General features: G+C 42.0%; 2 protein-coding genes across 4 annotated transcripts in view; one reads left to right on the plus strand and one right to left on the minus strand.

Moving 5' to 3' along the window:
* Positions 1–14,438, plus strand: part of LOC139175588 (sodium/calcium exchanger 1-like) — a 31,314-nt gene extending 16,876 nt beyond the window's left edge. For 2 of the 3 annotated variants that reach the window (XM_070766753.1, XM_070766755.1), the window contains exons 5-6: positions 5,421–5,693; positions 13,927–14,438. In XM_070766753.1, coding sequence (XP_070622854.1) covers positions 5,421–5,693; positions 13,927–14,303 — 650 coding nt within the window. In that variant the 3' untranslated portion in view covers positions 14,304–14,438. Of the gene's footprint in view, positions 1–3,975; positions 3,979–5,420; positions 5,694–13,926 lie in introns of all 3 variants that reach the window. The other variant, XM_070766754.1, reaches the window with a different exon arrangement.
* A 4,650-nt stretch (positions 14,439–19,088) lies between these two features.
* Positions 19,089–21,486, minus strand: part of PLCB3 (phospholipase C beta 3) — a 79,299-nt gene continuing 76,901 nt past the window's right edge. Inside the window, 1 exon segment of the mRNA XM_070766218.1 lies at positions 19,089–20,083. Within this exon segment, the coding sequence (XP_070622319.1) occupies positions 19,916–20,083 (168 nt within the window). The 3' untranslated portion in view covers positions 19,089–19,915.

Below are 21,486 nucleotides of genomic sequence, written 5' to 3' on the forward strand. Positions count from 1 at the left end.
TCTTAGCCGTGGCGACTACGTAATGGAAAGCTTGGATTCAAGAGAGGGAAGTCATCTGGAAAGAAAAGAGACTGTAAGTGTTGTGCTGGAGGAAGAAGAGACAGAGTATTGTTGGGTGTGCTGAGCATTTATGCCAGAGGAAAAAGGGCCAGATTAATGAAAGGGTCAATGGTTATGTTTCATATGATGGTTTTATTAATTTAATAAAAAATAGAAGGGACGTGAGCAGAGGTACTGGATTGGGTTAAATGGAAAAGAAATTAAAATGGGGATTAAAAAATAAAGGAAGATAAAGAGATGAGTTTAGTTAAGATTGGAGAATTAAAGAGTAGTAGGGGAAAGAAGAAGAAGAAGAAAAAGAAAGAGAAAATAAAAACGGGGCACAAAAATATGAGAAAAAAATTATTGGGATTAGACAAGAGAAGGGAGGATTTGAAAAAGGATGATTGAATTTTGAATATTTTATAATTTGTTTTCTTCTGTTTTTTCCTTCTATATTAAGTAAATTTAGAAGGAGATGATATATAATGCATATATATGAAAGTAATGAAAGATACTAATGTGATATGGATTGAATTAAGTAATATAAATTTATAAGGTTAGATCTGTTTTTTTATTTCTTTCTCATGGTTATGGCTTTGATTGGTAAGGTTTTTTCATTATGAGTAATAATTAAAATAAGGTTGTACATCTTTTTAAAATATGCAAGAATAAGCACTATGGCTTAGTTTTCATATTTTAAGATATTAGGGATATTGTTTCGTTTTCTAATAATTAAAGGAACCTTAATGGTGGATATAATTAGAGGATAATTGGGTGTATCTGGATGACAAAATTAGAGGAAGAAGTAAGGGAGTGTGATTATAGAGGAGAATTAAGAATTGTTTGTTGATTATATATGATTTACTCATTCAAAACTACTTTATTGTAACAGAAATGGAAGGTATGTGTTTATTGTAAGAATTTAGGTGGTGAGAACTCCCACCCCCAAAAGAATGCAGTGAGGTCCACGGGGGACAATTTGAGGCTGATGCTGCAAGGGTTGAGGATGTAACTATGGAGTTGGTTCAAGGCATTGACGACTCTGTTGCTGAGGTCATATTTTCTGCAATCGAGTTTGGAGTGGTTTACCTTGAGTTTGAATCAATTTTTTGCCTGTGTATTATTGTGGTTGAAGCTGAAGAAGTCATTGACAGGTAAGACGATTTTGGGTACTATGCTTAAATCGGACCGCGGGCGGCCAGTTCCAGATTGTCCAAACCCAAAATTTCAAGCCTGGTACCATAAGGGATTCTATTCAGAGTAGAGGAGTGGAGTACTCTTCTCGTAAAATACCTCTGGACTTACTCAATCGTATTAATGTCCATTTTAATGTCTTATTAATCCACACTGTGGATTCCAGGCAGATGAACTGTATTCAAGAATTGTCCTGGTAAAGGTTTTGTATGCCCTGGTTAGCAGTAAAATGTTACCAGAGAAGAAGCTTTACAAGATTAGGTTAACAATTTTTAATGCCTTTTTGACAATGCTGTTACAGTGAGCTCTGGGGATTAGATCGTTTGAAATGAGTACTCCTAGGTCCTTGACAGAGTGATGGTTTCCACCCAGCTTGTCTTTGGTATTCTGAAATATTTTTTTTTGGCCAATGTGTAGCACAGAATATTTATTTGTCGAGCTTCGGAGTTGCCAATGACGCAACCATTCAAACACATAGTCAAGAATTGATACAGCAATATCAGAGGGTGGAGGAATGGAAGAGAAACAGCTAGAAAAATAGGTCGAAATATCATTATATTTTGAATATATCAATTGAAGTTGAGCGATCGTGGAGGAAGAAGGCAATGGTTGTAACAGCAGTAATAGGAGCCCTTTGAGCAACTACCCGCGTAGATACGTGGACATTTGGAATTTATTAGACCTGAATATTCTGACTTTGGTGGCCATGGGGGGGACGGGACCATCTTACTCAGAACTGCCTATTTATTTATTTGTTTATTTATTTATTCATTAATTCATTCGTTCATTCATTCATTCATTCATTCATTCATTTATTTATTGGATTTCTAGGCCCCCCTTCTAAAAAGACTCAGGGCGGTTTACAAGGTAAGAAACAATATAATCAGATAGTTATAAGATTTACTGGCCCTCCAACACTCCTCTAGACGTCTCCTCCGGCGTTTCATCCTCCCGAGTTCCTCAATGAACCAAGGAGATATCCTTGGTCTACCTCCACAGAGAGGTCGCAAAGGCCCAATCCTTAGATGCGACCTTAATAGATCCTTGGTTAGGAGGGTCAATTCAATTCAGGATTCTATTGGGAGTAGAGGAGTGGAGTACTCTTCTCGTAAAATACCTCTGGACTTGCTCAATTGTATTAATGTCCGTTTTAATGTCGTATTAATCCACACTCTGGATTCCAGGCAGATGAACTGTATTCAAGAGTTGGTCTGGCAAAGGTTTTGTATGCCCTGGTTAGCAGTAAAATGTTACCAGAGAAGAAGCTTTACAAGATTAGGTTAACAATTTTTAATGCCTTTTTTGGCAATGCTGTTAGTGAGCTCTGGGGATTAGATCGTTTGAAATGAGTACTCCTAGGTCCTTGACAGAGTGATGGTTTCCACCCAGCTTGTCTTTGGTATTCTGAAATATTTTTTTTTGGCCAATGTGTAGCACAGAATATTTATTTGTCGAGCTTCGGAGTTGCCAATGACGCAACCATTCAAACACATAGTCAAGAATTGATGGGGGTGGGGGGAGAACCACCTTACTCAGAACTGCCTATTCATTTATTTATTTATTCATTTATTCATTCATTCATTCATTCATTTATTTATTGGATTTCTAGGCCCCCCTTCTAAAAAGACTCAGGGCAGTTTACAAGGTAAGAAACAATATAATCAGATAGTTATAAGATTTACTGGCCCTCCAACACTCCGCTGGACGTCTCCTCCGGCGTTTCATCCTCCCGAGTTCCTCAATGAACCAAGGAGATATCCTTGGTCTACTGCCACAGAGAGGTCGCAAAGGCGCAATCTTTAGATGCGACCTTAATAGATCCTTGGTTAGGAGGGTCAATTCAATTCAGGATATGAATTGAAGATTAAAATCTGTACTAATGATAATGATAACAGTAATGACATTATCACAATATTTGTGATACATTTTTAAATGTTCAGTTGTCTGAGTTTCATGTTTAATGAGTGAAAGAGATAATAATAGTATTTATTTATTTTTACCGGTATTTGTTGCATTTATATGTCGCTCACTCCGAAAGGGACTCTGAGTGGCTAATAGCAGTAGTTGTAGTAGTAAAAAGAGTAATAAATAATACCAACAGACGGGGAAAGTATAGAAGATAATAAGAATAAATAATAATACTACAGCCACACTATATGGGTTAACATTAATTGCTCTTTGGGCAAATAATAATAATAATAATAATAATAATAATAATAATAATAATAATAATAACAACAACAACAATTTATTGTTATTATTATCATTATTATTATCGTTATTATTATTATTATTTATTAGATTTGTATGCTTTCCATCAAGAGTGTCTGTTGGCAGCAACGCCAGGAATTCAATCCGAGTGTAATGACATTGATTGACGTAGCGATTCAATATCCACTCAATCCCAGCAAAACTCCCTAACCCCGTGATGATGATGATGATGATGATGATGATGATGATTATTATTATTATTATTATTATTATTATTAATTAAATTTGTATGCCGCCCCTCTCCGTAGACTCGGGGGGGCTCACAACAATAGTAGAAAAAAATGTACAATACAAATCTAATATTTAAAAACTAAAAACCCATAATTCAAAAAACATACACACAACATTACCATACATAAACTATATAGGCCTGGGGAAGATATCTCAGTTCCCCCATGCCTGACGGTGGGTTTTAAGAAGTTTTCGAAAGGCAAAGAGGGTGGGGGCAATCCTAATCTCCAGGGGGAGCTGGTTCCAGAGGGTCAGGGCCGCCACAGGGAAGGCTCTTCCCCTGGGTCCCGCCAGACGACATTGTTTAGTCGACGGGACCTGGAGAAGGCCAATTCTGTGGGACCTAACTGGTCGCTGGGATTCGTGTGGCAGAAGTCGGTCCCGGAGATATTCCGGTGATGGCGAACCTATGGCATGTGTGCTATAGGTGGCACACGGAGCCATATCTGAGGGCACGGGAGGTGTTGCCCTATATCAGTTCCTGCGCTGGCCAGCTGATTTTTAGCCTTCTGGAGGCAGGGGAGGGCATTTTTGCCTTCCCCAGGCTTCGGGAAATTCTCTGGAGCCTGTGGATAGTGAAAAACAGACCCAATGGACCTACTGGAAGTTTGGAAATGAACTTCTTGCAGGCCCATTGAGCCACTTTTCGCCCTCCCCAGGCTTCCAGAAAGCCCTTTTGGCACCCGAACAAAAAAAAGGTTTCTTATCACTGCCCTAAACTATCCAGTAACCAGAAATGTTAGTGCTTGAAAACTAGCCCAGGCTAACACTAGCTTGCGGTAGCATGTTGGGAGTCAAAACAGAGGCCCGATTTGTCCCACAACTTTGTTGTGTTTTCAAGGCGGAGCTGGGGGAAGAAACCAGGAAGAGGGAATTCCTGCCGTTTTGAGGACTACAATTTGTATGGAACAAATTGCTTTCGAAAGTCGTGGAAGTTCTATATTCTATTCTATTCTTATTCTTATTCTATTTTCTAATTCTATTCATTCCTCACAGGAGGCTTTTAAAGAAAGACCAGATGGCCATTGATCAGAAATAGTATAGATCTCAAGCAAGAGTGGGGGGCTGGACTAGTTGACCTCCAATGTCCCTTTCTAACTCTTGTTACTGTGGAAGTTGTGGATGATGAGACTGGAGGACCATGCATCAGAAATAGAATAGATCTCTTGCGCAAGATCTATTTCTTTTTTTAAAAAAATTTAATAAAAAGTTTATTTTAATTTATAACACATTTAAAACAAACAAACATAAAAAGAAACACAAAGAAAAACATGGACATGGCGTGCAGTTCCAGTTTATAGGTTTTCAACAAGTTATTTCTCTGTGTAATTATTGATTTTTGTCTCTATTCCTATGTATCTCTATTGATTAATTCCATTTTTTGTCCTTTGATCCTATAGAAAAATCTATCCATCCCTAAATTATCGCTATGTTACAATCCCAAGATTCCTCTTAAATTCCCACCAGTAGTATAATTTTTCCCATTGTATAATGTTTGTTTGTTTTAAATGCGTTATAAATTTTAAAAAACCCCTTTTTATTAAAAATAAATAAAAAATAAATAAGAAATAGACCTCGCGCAAGAGCAGAGGGTTGGACTAGATGACCTCCAAGGTCCCTTCCAACTCTTGTTCCTGTTACTGAGAGAGGCTGATTACGTGTTTTTTATGACCCCCTGACAGGTGACGACGAAGATGACGACTCGGGCGAGGACCGTCTTCCTTCCTGCTTCGACTACATCATGCATTTCCTCACCGTGTTCTGGAAAGTTCTCTTCGCGTTCGTGCCGCCCACCGAGTATTGGTGCGGCTGGGCCTGCTTTCTGGTCTCGATCTGCCTCATCGGGGTTCTCACCGCCCTCACGGGGGACCTGGCCTCTCACTTCGGCTGCACCATCGGCCTCAAGGACTCGGTCACGGCGGTGGTGTTCGTGGCGCTGGGTACCTCCGTGCCCGGTTAGTGACGGGTGGGAGAGGGCCTTGCGCGCACACACACACACGTCCAGACACAGAGTGGGTCGTGGAGACGGGTGGTGTCAGAATGAATAGAGTAGAATAGAAAAAAGAAAAAAGAATAGAATAGTATAGCATAGAATAGAATAGAACAGAGAATAGAATAGAACAGAGAATAGAATAGAATAGAACAGAGAATAGAATAGAATAGAAAAGAACAGAGAATAGAATAGAATAGAAAAGAACAGAGAATAGAATAGAACAGAGAATAGAATAGAATAGAATAGAATAGAAAAGAACAGAGAATAGAATAGAATAGAATAGAAAAGAACAGAGAATAGAATAGAATAGAAAAGAACAGAGAATAGAATAGAACAGAGAATAGAATAGAATAGAAAAGAACAGAGAATAGAAGAGAATAGAAGAGAAGAGAGAATAGAATAGAATAGAATAGAAAAGAACAGAGAATAGAATAGAACAGAGAATAGAATAGAACAGAGAATAGAATAGAATAGAAAAGAACAGAGAATAGAATAGAATAGAAAAGAACAGAGAATAGAATAGAAAACAGAATAGAATAGAATAGAACAGAGAATAGAATAGAATAGAAAAGAACAGAGAATAGAATAGAATAGAAAAGAACAGAGAATAGAATAGAAAACAGAATAGAATAGAATAGAACAGAGAATAGAATAGAATAGAAAAGAACAGAGAATAGAATAAAATAGAAAAGAACAGAGAATAGAATAGAATAGAAAAGAACAGAGAATAGAATAGAATAGAAAAGAACAGAGAATAGAATAGAATAGAAAAGAACAGAGAATAGAATAGAACAGAGAATAGAATAGAATAGAAAAGAACAGAGAATAGAATAGAACAGAGAATAGAATAGAATAGAACAGAGAATAGAATAGAATAGAACAGAGAATAGAATAGAATAGAAAAGAACAGAGAATAGAATAGAATAGAAAAGAACAGAGAATAGAATAGAATAGAAAAGAACAGAGAATAGAATAGAAAAGAACAGAGAATAGAATAGAATAGAACAGAGAATAGAATAGAATAGAACAGAGAATAGAATAGAACAGAGAATAGAATAGAATAGAACAGAGAATAGAATAGAACAGAGAATAGAATAGAATAGAAAAGAACCGAGATTAGAATAGAATAGAAGAGAGAATAGAAAAGAACAGAACTAGAATTAGAATAGAAAACAGAATAGAATAGAACAGAATTTAGAATAGAATAGAATTAGAAAATAGAATAGAATAGAATGAACCATTGTTCTCCTTACCTGAAAGGTCATTTTCGTAGATGGGGAGAGGTAACAGCCAGGGCCCTCCTGTTAATTTCTTATTAGGTTGGGGATATTCTTGGTTTGGGTTCTTGTCCTGTTCCTTACTAACTGTGGTATCTTCCTGAGTGTTTTTCTTTGTACATGTATTCTACTTTTCTGCCACGATTTGCATGAGTTGACCACACTATGAGCCTGTACCTCAGACTTCACCAAAAGTGGTAAAATGGCTACCGGGCAGAAAAGATATTGAAAAACAGGCTCAGTCCTCATTGGATGACGTCAATGGCGTCAGCCAATGAGGATTGAGCCTGTTTTTCAATATCTTTTCTGCCCGGTAGCCATTTTCCCGCTTTTGGTGAAATCTGAGGTGCAGGCTCACAGTGTGGTCAACTCGTGGTGGTAAAACAGTCAACCTACATCTGGCTGTTATCTCGTCGCCTCTATGGAAAATAGAAAATAGAATAGAATGGAACAGAATAGAATTAGAATTAGAATAGAAAACAGAATAGAATAGAATTTAGAATAGAATAGAATGTAGAAAAATAGAATAGAATAGAAAATAGAGTAGAATAGAATAGAAAATAGAATAGAAAGAATAGAAAATAGAATAGAATTAGCATAGAATAGAATATAGAAAATAGAATAGAATTTAGAATAGAATAGAATTTAGAATAGAATAGAAAGAATAGAAAATAGAACGGAATTAGCATAGAATATAGAAAACAGAATAGAATAGAATTTAGAATAGAATGTAGAAAATAGAATAGAGTAGAATAGAAAATAGAATAGAATAGAAAGAATAGAAAATTTATTTATTTATTTTATTTATTTAGATTTGTATGCCGCCCCTCTCCGCAGACTCGGTGAATAGAATAGAATTAGCATAGAATAGACTATAGAAAATAGAATAGAATACAAAATATACTGCTCAAAACACAATATAACTCCAAGTAAATCAAACTTCCGTGAAATCCAACTGTCCACTTAGGAAGCAACACTGATTGACCATCAATTTCACCTGCTGTTGTGCACATTCAACTTTGTACAGAACAAAGTATTCCATTAGAATATTTCATTCATTCAGGTCTAGGATGGGTTATTGGAGTGTTTCCTCTATTTATTTATTTTTTGAGCATAGAACAGAATTTAGAATAGAACAGAGTAGAATAGAATAGAGTAGAAAGAATAGAAAATAGAATAGACTAGAATAGAATATAGAAAATAAAATAGAATATTTATTTATTTATTTATTTATCAAATTTGTATGCCGCCCCTCTCTGCAGACTCGGGGCGGCTAACAACAGTAATAAAACAATATAAACAAATCTGATATTTAAGTTAATTTTAAAAAGAATAGAATATAAAAAGGAAAATAGAATGAGAAATAGAGCAGAACAAGAATATTTTGCTAATGATTCCTTTAAGACAAAAGAGGCCCTAAAAATCAGCTGTGACTCATTTAACAAGGACCTTGCATAGAAATGAAAATTCTGCTGTCAACTGTGTCCCTAAGTTGGGCTGTGGAGGCAGAATGCTCAGAATAGAATAGAGCTGGAGGGGACCTGGGAGGTCTTCCAGTCCAGCCCCCTGCTCAAAGAGTCAAACCTCCCATGCCATTTCAGACAAGAGGTTGTCTAGTTTGTTGTGAGCTGCCCTGAGTCGTCGTCTTCTTCTTCTTCTTATAGTCTGGAGGACAGAAGGAAAAGGGGGGACATGATCGAAACATTTAAATATGTTAAAGGGTTAAATAAGGTCCAGGAGGGAAGTGTTTTTAATAGGAAAGTGAACACAAGAACAAGGGGACACAATCTGAAGTTAGTTGGGGGAAAGATCAAAAGCAACATGAGAAAATATTATTTTACTGAAAGAGTAGTAGATCCTTGGAACAAACTTCCAGCAGACGTGGTTGGTAAATCCACAGGAACTGAATTTAAACATGCCTGGGATAAACATAGATCCATCCTAAGATAAAATACAGAAAATAGTACAAGGGCAGATTAGATGGACCATGAGGTCTTTTTCTGCCGTCAGACTTCTATGTTTCTATGTTTCTTCTTCTTCTTCTTCTTCTTCTTCTTCTTCTGCTTCTTCTTCTTCTTCCTCCTCCTCCTCTTCTTTTTCTTCTTCTTCATCTTCTTCTTTTTTTCTTCCTCCTCTTCTTCTTCCTCTTCTTCTTCTTCCTCCTCTTCTTCTTCTTCCTCTTCTTTTTCTTCCTCCTCTTATTCTTCCTCTTCTTCCTCCTCCTCCTCTTCTTCTTCTTCTTCTTTTTTTCTTCCTCCTCTTCTTCCTCTTCTTCTTCTTCTTCCTCCTCCTCCTCTTCTTCTTCCTCTTCCTCTTTTTCTTCTTCTTCCTCCTCCTCTTCTTCTTCATCTTCTTCATCTTCTTCATATTATTATTATTATTATTATTATTATTATTATTATTATTATTATTATTATTATTGAAAACCTCTGGTGACGGAGTGCCCACGATTTCCAAGGGCAATGAAAGCAAAACCCCATTTGCCCTTCTAAGAAAACCCCCATAAAAAACAGAATTGCGCTTGAGGGTTAGCTGTTGGACTGTTCCGTTTTGCAGATGCTGTCTTGAAATAAATCTGGTGTCCCCGGATACAATCCCCTGCCCTGCCCCGGCCGCCCTTGCACACCAATGCTTTGACAGGCCCTCTGGAGCAAATCCTAAATTTGCTCTCTTTTTTTTTGCTATTTAAGGAGTCTTGACTCACCCAAAGGCCCTGCCAGCACCAGAAAGCGCCCAAAGTCAACTTACGAAACACACAGCTGACACAATACCACGATGTGGAAATGGCCGGGTGGATTTCAAAGCAGGCGTGTCCAAAACGCCTGTCGCTTTAACCGACAAACGGGGAAAAATAAAAATAAAAAACCCCGGCCCTTGCAATTAAAAGCAAAAAAAAGAGCTATCTATCTTTTTTTAAAGGTTCGTAGCGATAACATTGCATCTCCAAATTGGGAAAAACAGTGACGGGCAAATATACACTTGTGTCTTGCCCGCCACTTTTCCCCCTTAGGATTCTGATGAGCCGCTTGGAAGTTGGCGCTCTATTATTAGTGGAAACCCACGCGTTTCCCCAAGGGAAGTGAATTGGGGAGTTAAAACCCCTTTTTTGTTTTGAAAATCGCTGGTCGGAAGGCTTGGCACAGGCTGAGTGGCAAGCAACGTTTTTTTAGCCTGTTGTCTTGTGTAACAAATCGCCCTCGACTTAAGGACGGGTCATTCAGTGATCATTCCAACTTATGAAAGGTGACTTAATGACCGTTTTTCACAGTGACGGCCTTTGACAATGGAGATATCAGGAGTGGGTTCGACTTACCTTCCCTCCTGGTTCGTATCGTGACAGAAGTGCGCGTTTTTAGCGTGCGCAGAGGGTTCTTTGCTGACTGCGGCAACTGGAGAACCATTTCAGGGGCATGGACAGCCGGCCATTGCTGTTTGAAAGACTGAAGAAAACATGTTGAAAAGATTGGTCTTAATGGCTTCATAATTACAGTCTTTCCTGCTAGGCCCTTTGAGGGGTGGCATTATTATTATTATTATTAATACGAAGATCTATAAATCGAGCTGCAACGACTCTGGCATAAGCCCGTGAAAGTGGTCCCAGTGGTACTTGGCACGCTGGGCGCAGTGCCAAAGGATCTCAGCGGACATTTGAAAACCATTGGAATTGACAAAATCTCCATCTGTCAATTGCAAATGGCCGCTTTACTGGGATCGGCAAACATAATTTGCCGCTACTTCATGCAGTCCTAGGTGGTTGGGAAGCACCCGACTGGTGATGAAATACGAAATTCAGCATGGTGATCTCGTTTGGTGTGTTGAACTGACATAATAATAATAATAATAATAATAATAATAATAATAATAATAATAATAATAATTTAAAAAATTATTATTATTATTTATTAGATTTGTATGCCGCCTCTCTCCGGAGACTCGGAGCAGTATGGTTTTCGAGTTTTTAAGTTTGCTATTTATAACATTATAGAAGATGAAGGTAGATTTTGTATGTAACCACCTTTCCTTTTGTTTGCAGTAGTAATTGGTGCATTCTGCCTTTATGTGATGGCATAAGGTTTTGTAGCGGCTTTTAAGGTTAGCTACCTTCCCAGTTTTGGGGGGTTTTGCCAAAGAGATTTGGGGAGGGGTATTGCAGCTTTCTTATTACAGGTAAAAAAAAATTTTTCTGACTTTGGGGGTTATTTTTGGTATGCATAGTTTAATGACTTTTTTGACTTCAAGCAAAAATGTTTCATAATGGTCTTCAGCAGTATTGCAGCTACTGAATAGAATATGCCAATCAAGACACGAGAGGTTGGCAGCTATGGGATCATAGTTGCAGAGGTGGGTTCTAACTTACCTTGGTGCCGGTTCGCTTCCTCCCATGCCGCATGGGCAAACCAGCACGGAGCGATCCAGTTCCGTGATGTCACAGTGACATCACCAGCAGTTTGTTACCAGTTCAGGGGAACCCGTTCGAACTGGGAGGAACCCACCTCTGCATAGCTGGCTTTTTTAAAGTTATAACTTGGAGCCCCATCTTTACGCAAACTTCTTTGCAGGGGTGTAAATTGAGCCAAAAGTCAATTATCCTGTGGTCGCTGTTAGAAAAAGGTTCTTTTATTTGTAGTTCATAAATCGTGTTTGAACTGTTGCAGAGGATGAGATCAAGGCAGTTGTTGGGTTTAGTGTTGTTTGTTACTAATTGATCTAGTCCCAGAGTGATAACGGTATTGTACCAGGTTGCATGTATAGGTTCACTTGTACATTCATTTAAGGTCCAACTGGTCACATCGCATCTCAGACATTAACACCCTTGAAAATGTCCAAAGATACTTCACCAGAAGAGCCCTCCTCTCCTCCACTCGAAACAGAATACCCTACGAGACTAGACTTTCAATCCTGGGCCTAGAAAGTTTAGAACTAAGACACCTTAAACAAGATCTAAGTATTGCCCACAAGATCATATGCTGCAACGTCCTGCCTGTCGGCCACTACTTCACCTTCAACCACAACAACACAAGAGCACACAACAGATTTAAACTTAATATTAACCGCTCCAAACTTGACTGTAAAAAATATGACTTCAGTAACCGAGTTGTCGAAGCGTGGAACTCATTACCGGACTCCGTAGTGTCATCCCCAAACCCCCAACACTTTACCCTTAGATTATCTACGGTTGACCTATCCAGATTCCTAAGAGGTCAGTAAGGGGCGAGTACAAGTGCACTAGAGTGCCTTCCGTCCCCTGTCCTATTGCTCTCCTATATCTCCTATACCTTTCTTCTATTCCTATATCTCTTCTTCTATTCTTTCATTGATATGTTCTATTACTATACCTTCTTTTCTGTTATTTCTTAGATATATTTTACTATGAGTATCTCCTCTATAACCTTCATCATGTATTTTACTATGTGTATATAGATATATACCCACTAAAACCCTCATTGTGTATTGGACAAAATAAATAAATAAATAAAATAAATAAGAAAGAGAGTGCTGGGAAGAAACTTGAGACCAAATGCTCTGAGGATACTCCAGCTGTTGCTACTTTGAGTTGAGAAACTAAAGCTTCTCTTAAGAAATGGTTTCCAATTAGTAATGGTTGCACAAATAATCCAATCCAAATCAACTTAGTTAATTGCCCGGCTGGAATAGAAAGATGTAACTGTGGCTTAATTTTTGCATTGCTTAGCCACAGAAGTTCCAGTCTTAACTGGGTTGCAAGTCGAGGACTAGTGTTTTCTCAATGTTGGAAACTTTAAGATGAATGGATCCCTCAAATTCTCCATCCAGCAGGCTGGCTGGGGAATTCTGGGAATTGAAGTCCACCCATATTAAAGCAAGCCCAGAGGAATTCTGGGAGCCGAAGTCCACCCATATTAAAATTGCCAAGCTGGGAAAAAGAAGTTTAGAAGTTTCCCTATCCACACATGCATGCCCGAAAGACATTTTAATATCTCATTTTTCCTCCATCAATTGACTTGTAAACAAAAACGACCTTCTTGGTGACCAGCTGGACCTTAGCTTTTTCCTTTAGAAATTAGAAAATCCAGAAAGATTAAGAAATGGGTGTAAGATGAGAGGATAGGAAGCCTCATTGGGACCTAAAGCATCCTCATAGTCTCTCCAATTCCACTTTATGAGGCCTTGGCAAGGCCACACTTGGAATATTTGCATTCAGTTTTGGTCTCCACGATGCAAAAAGGATGTTGAGACTCTAGAAAGAGTGCAGAGAAGAGCGACAAAGAGGATTAGAGGACTGGAGGCTGAAACACACGAAGAACGGTTGCAGGAACTGGGCATGGCTAGTTTAATGAAAAGAAGGACCAGGGGAGACATGATAGCAGCCTTCCAATATCTCAGGGGTTGCCCCAAAGAAGAAGGAGTCAAGCTATTCTCCAAAGCACATGAGGGTAGAACAAGAAACAATGGGTGGGAACTAAACAAGGAGAGAAGCAACTTAAAACTAAGGAGAAAATTCCTGACAGTCCGAACGGCTGATCAGTGGAACAGAAGTTGCCTCCAGAACTTGCGAATGCTCCAACCCTGGAAGTTTTTAAGCAGATGTTGGATAAACATCTGTCTGAAGTGGTGTAGGGTTTCTTGTATAAGCAGGGGGGTGGACTAGAAGACCTCCAAGGTCCCTTCCAACTCTGTTGTTGTTGTGTCTTCTTTTCTTCTCCTCCTCCTCCTCTTCTTCTTCTCATTATTATTATTATTATTTATTTATTTATTTATTTATTAAATTTGTATGCCGCCCCTCTCCGCAGACTCGGGGTGGCTCACAGCAGTTCCAATATTATTATTATTATTATTATTATTATTATTATTATTATTATTATTATTATTATTCCAGGCGAGGCCCACAAACCCACATGGGTGGCTTGATTCCATCTCATTTCTTCTCTCTTTTCCCAGATACCTTCGCCAGCAAAGTGGCCGCCATCCAAGACCAGTACGCCGACGCTTCCATCGGTAACGTGACAGGCAGCAACGCGGTGAACGTCTTCCTGGGCATTGGAGTGGCCTGGACCATCGCCGCCAGCTACTGGGCGAGCCAGGGGAAGCCCTTCGAGGTGCAGCCGGGCACCCTGGCCTTTTCCGTCACCCTCTTCACCATCTTTGCCTTCATCAGCATTGCGGTGTTGTTGTACCGGCGCCGGCCTCCGGTGGGGGGCGAGCTGGGCGGTCCCCCAACCCCGAAACTCCTGTCCACCTTGCTTTTCGTCAGCCTCTGGCTGGTCTACATCCTCTTAGCGGCTTTGGAAGCCTATTGCCATATCGAAGGCTTCTGAAGCAGCGGGTTCGAATCCAGGACTTTGGGAATCCAGGAAGGACCTCGCGCCGCTCGGAGGGAGCCCCTCCCTCCCTGTGAAAAAAAATGTGCAGGATCCACCCATGCCCCTTTCCCCATTTTTTAAATTTTCCTGTCTCCACTGCCCCGTCTTGCCAAATTCAATGTTGGATTTGGGGCCGTGCTTAGGTCTCCGTTTCAGCAGGGACCAGCGCCATCTTGGTTCTGGAGCACCCCCAAGTCACGGGTTCGAGACGGCGTCTCGGAGAAGAACTTGATTTAAAGGGGAAGGAGAACATTTTGGGTGGGGCGGGGGGGGCTGTTGCCTGAATGAAGGGATCGGAGGGATGGGTTCACACCGGTCCTATTTCTCTTGTTCTCCTGCATTAATTGAAGACTTTGGACCTGGGTGACAAAAAACCTCACCTTTGGCCAATGCTCAAGAATTTTAAGAAGGTCGAGGGGCAGGGCCTGCTACCTCTCTCCTCCACCCTGCCGTCCTACAAGCCACGGTGTAATGGGAGGAAGCTGGCTTGCGCCCAGGTGTCGGAAGCGCCTTCCGAACCGAGTTTTTGGGACGAAGGAATTTGCACAACAATGCTCTCCTCTTGGTCTTCTATCCGCGACGAGGAGAAGGGAAGCGGCCAGGGCAGGCCAAGAGGCGGGACGATCCCGAAACTGCCATTTTGTCTCAAGCACAGTCCCGTCTCCCTTGAAAGCCAACTGTCGCGCTCTTCCCGAAAACAGCACAAAACCTCTCTTCCGAATGGCAGAAAAAGCAAAAGACAGAACGAAGATAAGCCGGTTTTCCCCTACCACTTCTCCCCCCCCCCAAATCCGCAGGGTTCCTCCGTTTCTGTCGTCCGTTTTGGGGTGGGGCTCTTTGTATGGAGCCCAGGTTTTTTGTTTTTGTTTAGCCTTGATTTTACACGCCAGGCCCAACCTCCGCCCAGAGAGGAATATTTATCTTTTTGTCTTTGTGTTTCGTTTCAAAACTGAGCCAAAGTGGAGGTAATCCTTCACTTACGACCACCTTGGGTCGCTAAGCGGGTCACTGAATCGTGTCCACTTTTGTCGCCTGGTTTGGCTGCAGTTGTTTAAGTGGATCACATGGTCGTTAACCGAGCCAGGCCCAGTTTTATTTTTTATTTTGCTTTTAAGTGAAGCACATTAACTGAGCCATGCACAATTTTTTTTGGGGGGGGGGGGGTTGATTTTAAATGATGCGCACGGTCATTGGAGTCGCGCCCAGTTTGATAACCTCCTCTGGCTGCCGTCGTTAAGTGAATCATGGTTGTTGAGTAAACCCAGCCTCCCCCTGCCCCGTTTTGTGAAGCTCGCTGAGAAAAATCACAAACAGCACAGGGGCGACCCCACACCCCAAGACCCTCCAAACCATCGCTAAACGTACGCCTGAACTTTGGGGGTCGTGTGATCACGGGGTCGCAAGTGAGAGGACCCGTTGTAAATCGCTCTGTTCGGTAGTAGCGTCCTGACTCGGAGCAGGTCACTAAGTGGGTGGTCGTAAAGTCGAGGACTACCTGCACTCAAATTCACTTTCGTCGACTGTCGTGTCTCAAGCTGGAACCACTTGTTCGCCGTGTATTTTTCACCCCGCTGTGCCCTCTTCCCTCGCCCCGCCAAAAATGGGGGGTGCCTCAGGACCCCTCCAACCCTGTTTGCATGGCAGCTCCTGTGCCGCCCCCGCCCACCCCTTGGCTGATCTCTCGCCTCTCCGTCATGTTGTCCCGACGTCTGAACGTCCGTCTTTCGGCCTTTCCCTGCCGTCTGGTTCCCAGCATCGGTTGACGTCTTCTACCTGCCTGCGCTAACTTCGGATCTGTTTTTCTGTTTCGTGTGTGATATATTTGTGTGAGTTTGTGGTTTTTCAAAAAAAAAAAAAAAATTGTCAAAAATTCCTTTTGGAGACGGCTGTCCGTTGAACGGCAAACTGTTTCGCTTCGTTAAAACAGCGCACAAAAACCTCGTTCTTTCGCAGATAGTCACGGTTTGATCTCCACCCACGGCTGGAAAGGGGAAGGTGGATCTATCAAAGGGATCTATCCAAAGGGGGCGGTTCAGTAAGTCGGACTCACAGCAAGAGTCCTGTAGTCCTTTGGGTCTATAAAGGGATCCGTCGATAGCATTTCTATAAATCAAGCACATAACAAAGATGGATCTATAAAAAAAGATCTCTTCAAAGGTGTTCTACAATTTGGACTTGACAGCAAGGGTGGATCTATTAAAATGGGGTCCGTCAATAGAGGATTTCTATAAATGAAACATATAACAAGAATAGATTTATAAAGGGGATCTGTCAGAAAGAGGTTTTATAAATTGGACTTATAGCAAGAGTGGATCTATAAAAGGGATCCATCAACACAGGATTTCAGTTGAGTATAAATCAAACGAGGTAGAATTTGATTCTATAAATCAACTGATTATATAAATCAAACAAGGGTGGATTTGATTCTATAAAACAAATGAGGGTTTATAAAAGGGATCCATAAATTGGACTTCTAGCAAGAGTAGACCTACAAGAGATCCATCAACAGAGTATTTCTATAAATCAAACACAACAAGGGTGGATTTATAAAAGGGATCTCTCAAAAGGTGGTTCCATAAATTGGACTTTCAGCAAGAGTGTGTCTATAAAAAAAAGGGATCCATCAACAGGATTTCTATAAATCAAACAAGGTCAGATCTAAAAAAAGATGTTTAGACTTTGGAAAAAGTTCAAAGGCGCCTAAGTGTCAAAATTCCAGGTAACATCCAAATTTAAGTCGGAGTGAAGGCAAGGCATTCCTCAAAAGTTCCAATTTATTTCCGGAGCAATCCTGGCAGCTTGTTCTGTCGGGCTCTCTGGTAGACTCCTCCCGAAAATTCACAGGTACAAATTTCAGACACACACACGTTTGAAAATTCAAAACACTTGTCTTTATAATGAATATTCACTTAAACCAAGCCCTCTTTTGGTATAGCAAAGAGCACTGGTCTCCAAACAAACTGGTAATTGGTACAAGTCCCTAATCAGTTCTGTGATACTTAGCTTGCAGCTGTGATTCTTCTTTCACAAAGTGAAACACACTTTGCTCTGGTTTAGTTTCAAAGCGGAGAAAAATCAGCACACAAAAGGTCAAAGTCAGCAAAGCAGGCACGAAACACAAGGATCAGATAATCCTCCACAATGGCCAAACCCACAGGCTGCTATTTATAGCAGCCTCACTAATGACCACAGCCCCACCCAACCACAGGTGGCCTCATTTTCTTTGATAATAATCTCTCAGTTGTTGTTGCCTATGCATCGCTCTCCTCATGCGTGGCTGTATCATTAACTCTTATTCTGAATCCAAGGAGGAGAGAGATAATTGATCTCCTTCTGAGCTGTCTGCCCCACTCTCCTCCTCCCTGTCACTCATATCTTCTTGGTCAGAGGAGCCTTCATCAGCAGATTCCACCGGGGGCAAAACAGGCCTGCAGCATGTGGATGTCTCCCCCACATCCACAGTCCTTGGGGCAGGAGCTGGGTCAGAGCGAACCACAACGCACCTACACTGGGGAACCTGAATCTGGGCTTCCCACCTAGTTTGAGAAATTCACATCCCTTGTCCCCCACCCCAAAACTTGTCACGTTGTCCACTCAGATTGTGCCAGCATGGCAACTCCTTCCGCTTCCACCCAGGTGGGTGGACATAGGATGGCCTTGAACTTCTTGCTTTGTGGCTGCATCCGTTCCCTCGTGGAAATCGCGCCTCCCAAGTTCCCATCAACATCAGGCCTTGTACAGATAAGTGTGGCAAGCCATTGATTTGTCACCAACCTCTGCACCGGCTTGACACAAAGATGATCAAAGATCTGGAAACTGAAACATAGGAAGAACGGCTGCAGGGTTTGGGTTTGGCTCCTCTGGAGAAATAAAGTGGGGGGGTGGTGGTGGAGAGACATTATTGCAATCTTCCACTATTTGAGGGGCTGCCACACCGAAAAGGGGGTCAGATTACTCTCCAAAACACCAGAAGGTAAGACAAGAAACACAACGGAGGGAAACTAATCCAGGAGAGGAGAAACCTGGAATTAACAGCGGAACAGCTTGCCACTGGAAACTGTGCGTGATCCATTACCGGATGCTTTCAAGAAGAGAGTAGATGAGAGAGGTCGGCAACCTGCAGCCCCAGAGCCGCATGCAGCTCTTTGGGGGGCCCTGCCCCATCACTGGCGGGCCTCACCCTCCCCTCCCTCCCCTGGCCTGAGAAGGGAAGGGCGATGGCGTGGAGAAGCGCCACAATTGATAGGGCTTCCGGTTAGGGCAGATAGGGGGAAAAGGATGCTCCAGAATCGAACAGAGGGCTTCAGTTTACGACCTTTGTAGGTTTGAGTGTTTAAGGTTGCTGACCCTGGTATAGGTTTTCCTTTTTGAGGAGGGGGCTGGGCAAGAAGCCCTCCAGCTCATTCATCATTTAACAACCCCATAATCCTTTGCGGGGTAGATTCCGGGCAACTGAATGGAGCTAGTATAGAGTGTTTACTGGCCCATTGCCTCTCCTGTTGCCACTGCGGAGTTTTGTTTAGCAGAAATATTCTCATTGTGCCAAGGGAGAGAGAAATGTATGCCTCTACTTAGGATCGAACACACAGCCTCCCGGTTGTAAGGCGAGAGCGCCACCTCTAGGCCACCGCGCCACTCTCCCTTCCAGTTCGTTCATTCTATTCCAACCCTTAGCCCGATGTGAAGCTGAGCCATTCTTTGCCGTTAGGGGAGAGAAGTAGGGGCAAGAATCCAACAGGGGACCACTGAATTGTAAGTTTATTACTCAAATAATAATTAAAAAAAGACAGAGAAATAACAGCAAACGACGCCATTCCGAAGAGAAAAGAGACACAGTTGAGTGGATGACCCCGATACTCTCTCCTCTTTTGTACCGATCCTGAAAAGACAGCGACGGATGGACCGACCTGCCTACATTTTAAACTTTTTTGTCCCTTTTCCCTCGCCGTCCTTTGGTTCCTGGGCAGCCTTCCATCCAACCTAGTGGCTCCCCCCCTTCAATTCTGGCAAAGCCCATCCGGGCTGCAGGGAAGGCGAAAAAAATGAAAATTCCCTTTTTTTTTTTTCTTTCTTTCTCAAGCTGTTGTGCTTTACAAAATAAAAATAAAAAATAAAAAAATAGGAGGGGCGCATTTAAAAATAGCCCTTTGTCCCCCCAAAAAAATTGCCCTCGTCTCTATTCGTGCGTTCAAAAGGACACGGAAGGGGAGGGTTTCGAGCAGCATGCGTGGTTTACCACTGGCCCCCCAGCGTGTATATACGTAGACGCAGGAGGGTGGGTGCGTGCGTACATTTTGGGGGGGGGGCGGAGTAGATTGCCCAACCACTGCCTCCCCGAGACACATCACAAGTTAGCAATTTTTTAAAAAAATCCACAAAGTTAAAAAAATAAAACTTTTTTTAAAAAAAAAAGGAAAAAAGAGGAAAGGAAAGGAAACCTCAAGTGCCTTTAAGTGTGGTTTTTTTTTCCCTCCGGCTGGTCCTGACCTCCCCCCCCCCCCAGACCTGCCCTCCCCCACGTGGGGTGTGGTGTTTAACATGCAAAGGTGCGGCCGCCAGCCTGAGATTCACAGGACGGTCAGCTCGTCTTCTTCGGGGGCCAAGGAGCTGACGCTGGTGCCGGACGGGTATCCGTTGCTGACCCTCCCGTCGAGTTCCTCCTGCAGGAATCGGCCGATCTCTTGGGTCAGGGAGGATCCTTCCAGCTGCCACTCCTGTTCCAGCTGAGCTGTCAACTAGGGAAGTGAAATAGAGAGGAGGGGATGGAGGAGGAAGAGGCAAAACGAATGGACACGTCTCACAGAAACATAAAAGACGGACGGCAGGAAAAAGACCTCCTGGTCCATCTAGTCTGCCCTTATACTATTTCCTGTATTTTTCTCTTAGGATGGATCTAGGTTTATCCCAGGCATGTTTAAATTCAGTTACTGTGGATTGACCGACCAAGTCTGCTGGAAGTTTGTTCCAAGGATCTACTACTCTTTCAGTCAAATCATATTTTCTCACGTTGCTTCTGATCTTTCCCCCAACTATGCCGCCCCGAGTCTACGGAGAGGGACAGCATACAAATCTAATAAATAATAATAATAATAACTAACCTCAGATTGTGGCCCCTTGTTCTTGTGTTCACTTTCCTATTAAAAACACTTCCCTCCCGAACCTTATTTAACCCTTTCATATATTTAAATGTTTCGATCATGTCCCCCCCTTTTCCTTCTGTCCTCCAGACTCTACAGATGGAGTTCATGAAGTCTTTCCTGATACGTTTTATGCTTAAGACCTTCCACCATTTTTGCAGCCGGTCTTTGGACCCGTTCAATTTTATCAATCTCTTTTTGTAGGTGAGGTCTCCAGAACTGGACACAGTAGTCTCGATCCAAAATACCCATGGAGAGCTGCAGCGATTGACATTGTGGCGAGAAAGGTCATAAGATGGGGCAGAATTATTATTTATTTGATTTGATTTTTATGCCGCCCTTCTCCTTAGACTCAGGGCGGCTTACAACATGTTAGCCATAGCACTTTTTTTAACAGAGCCAGCCTATTGCCCCCCACAATCCGGGTCCTCATTTGACCCACCTCGGAAGGATGGAAGGCTGAGTCAACCTTGAGCCGCTGATGAGATCTGAACCGCTGACCTGCAGATCTACAGTCAGCTTCAGTGGCCTGCAGTACAGCACTCTACCTGCTGTGCCATCCCGGCTCTGTATATTATTATTATTATTATTTTATTAAATTTATATGCCGCCCCTCTCCGAAGACACGGGGCGGCTTGCAACATTGACTTAACAAATGTCTCAGTTGGGCTAACAGCAGAAACGTTGGGCTCAATTGTAGTCGTAAGTCGAGGACCACCTGTATTATGCAGCTGAGGGCTCGGCTCTCTCTTATCCGACTGTTTCCCTTGGCAGCTCTCTCCCACATTGCAGCGGTCTCCTTTACCAACCAAGAAACTAGGGAGGGTCCCTTCTCAACTTGTCCATTATGCAGCTGAAGGCCAGGCTGCCTCTGTTCCTTTAACAGCATCTCTTCACCCCATCTCCTGAGGTCATCCCCACATACCATTCCACCCGTCTCCTTTACAGCTGGAGAAACGAGGGAGGGTCCCTTCGGAGCCTCTTGACATGCAGCCAAGCAT

This window comes from Erythrolamprus reginae, chromosome 13, assembly GCF_031021105.1.
Source record: "Erythrolamprus reginae isolate rEryReg1 chromosome 13, rEryReg1.hap1, whole genome shotgun sequence".
Lineage (NCBI taxonomy): Eukaryota > Metazoa > Chordata > Lepidosauria > Squamata > Dipsadidae > Erythrolamprus > Erythrolamprus reginae.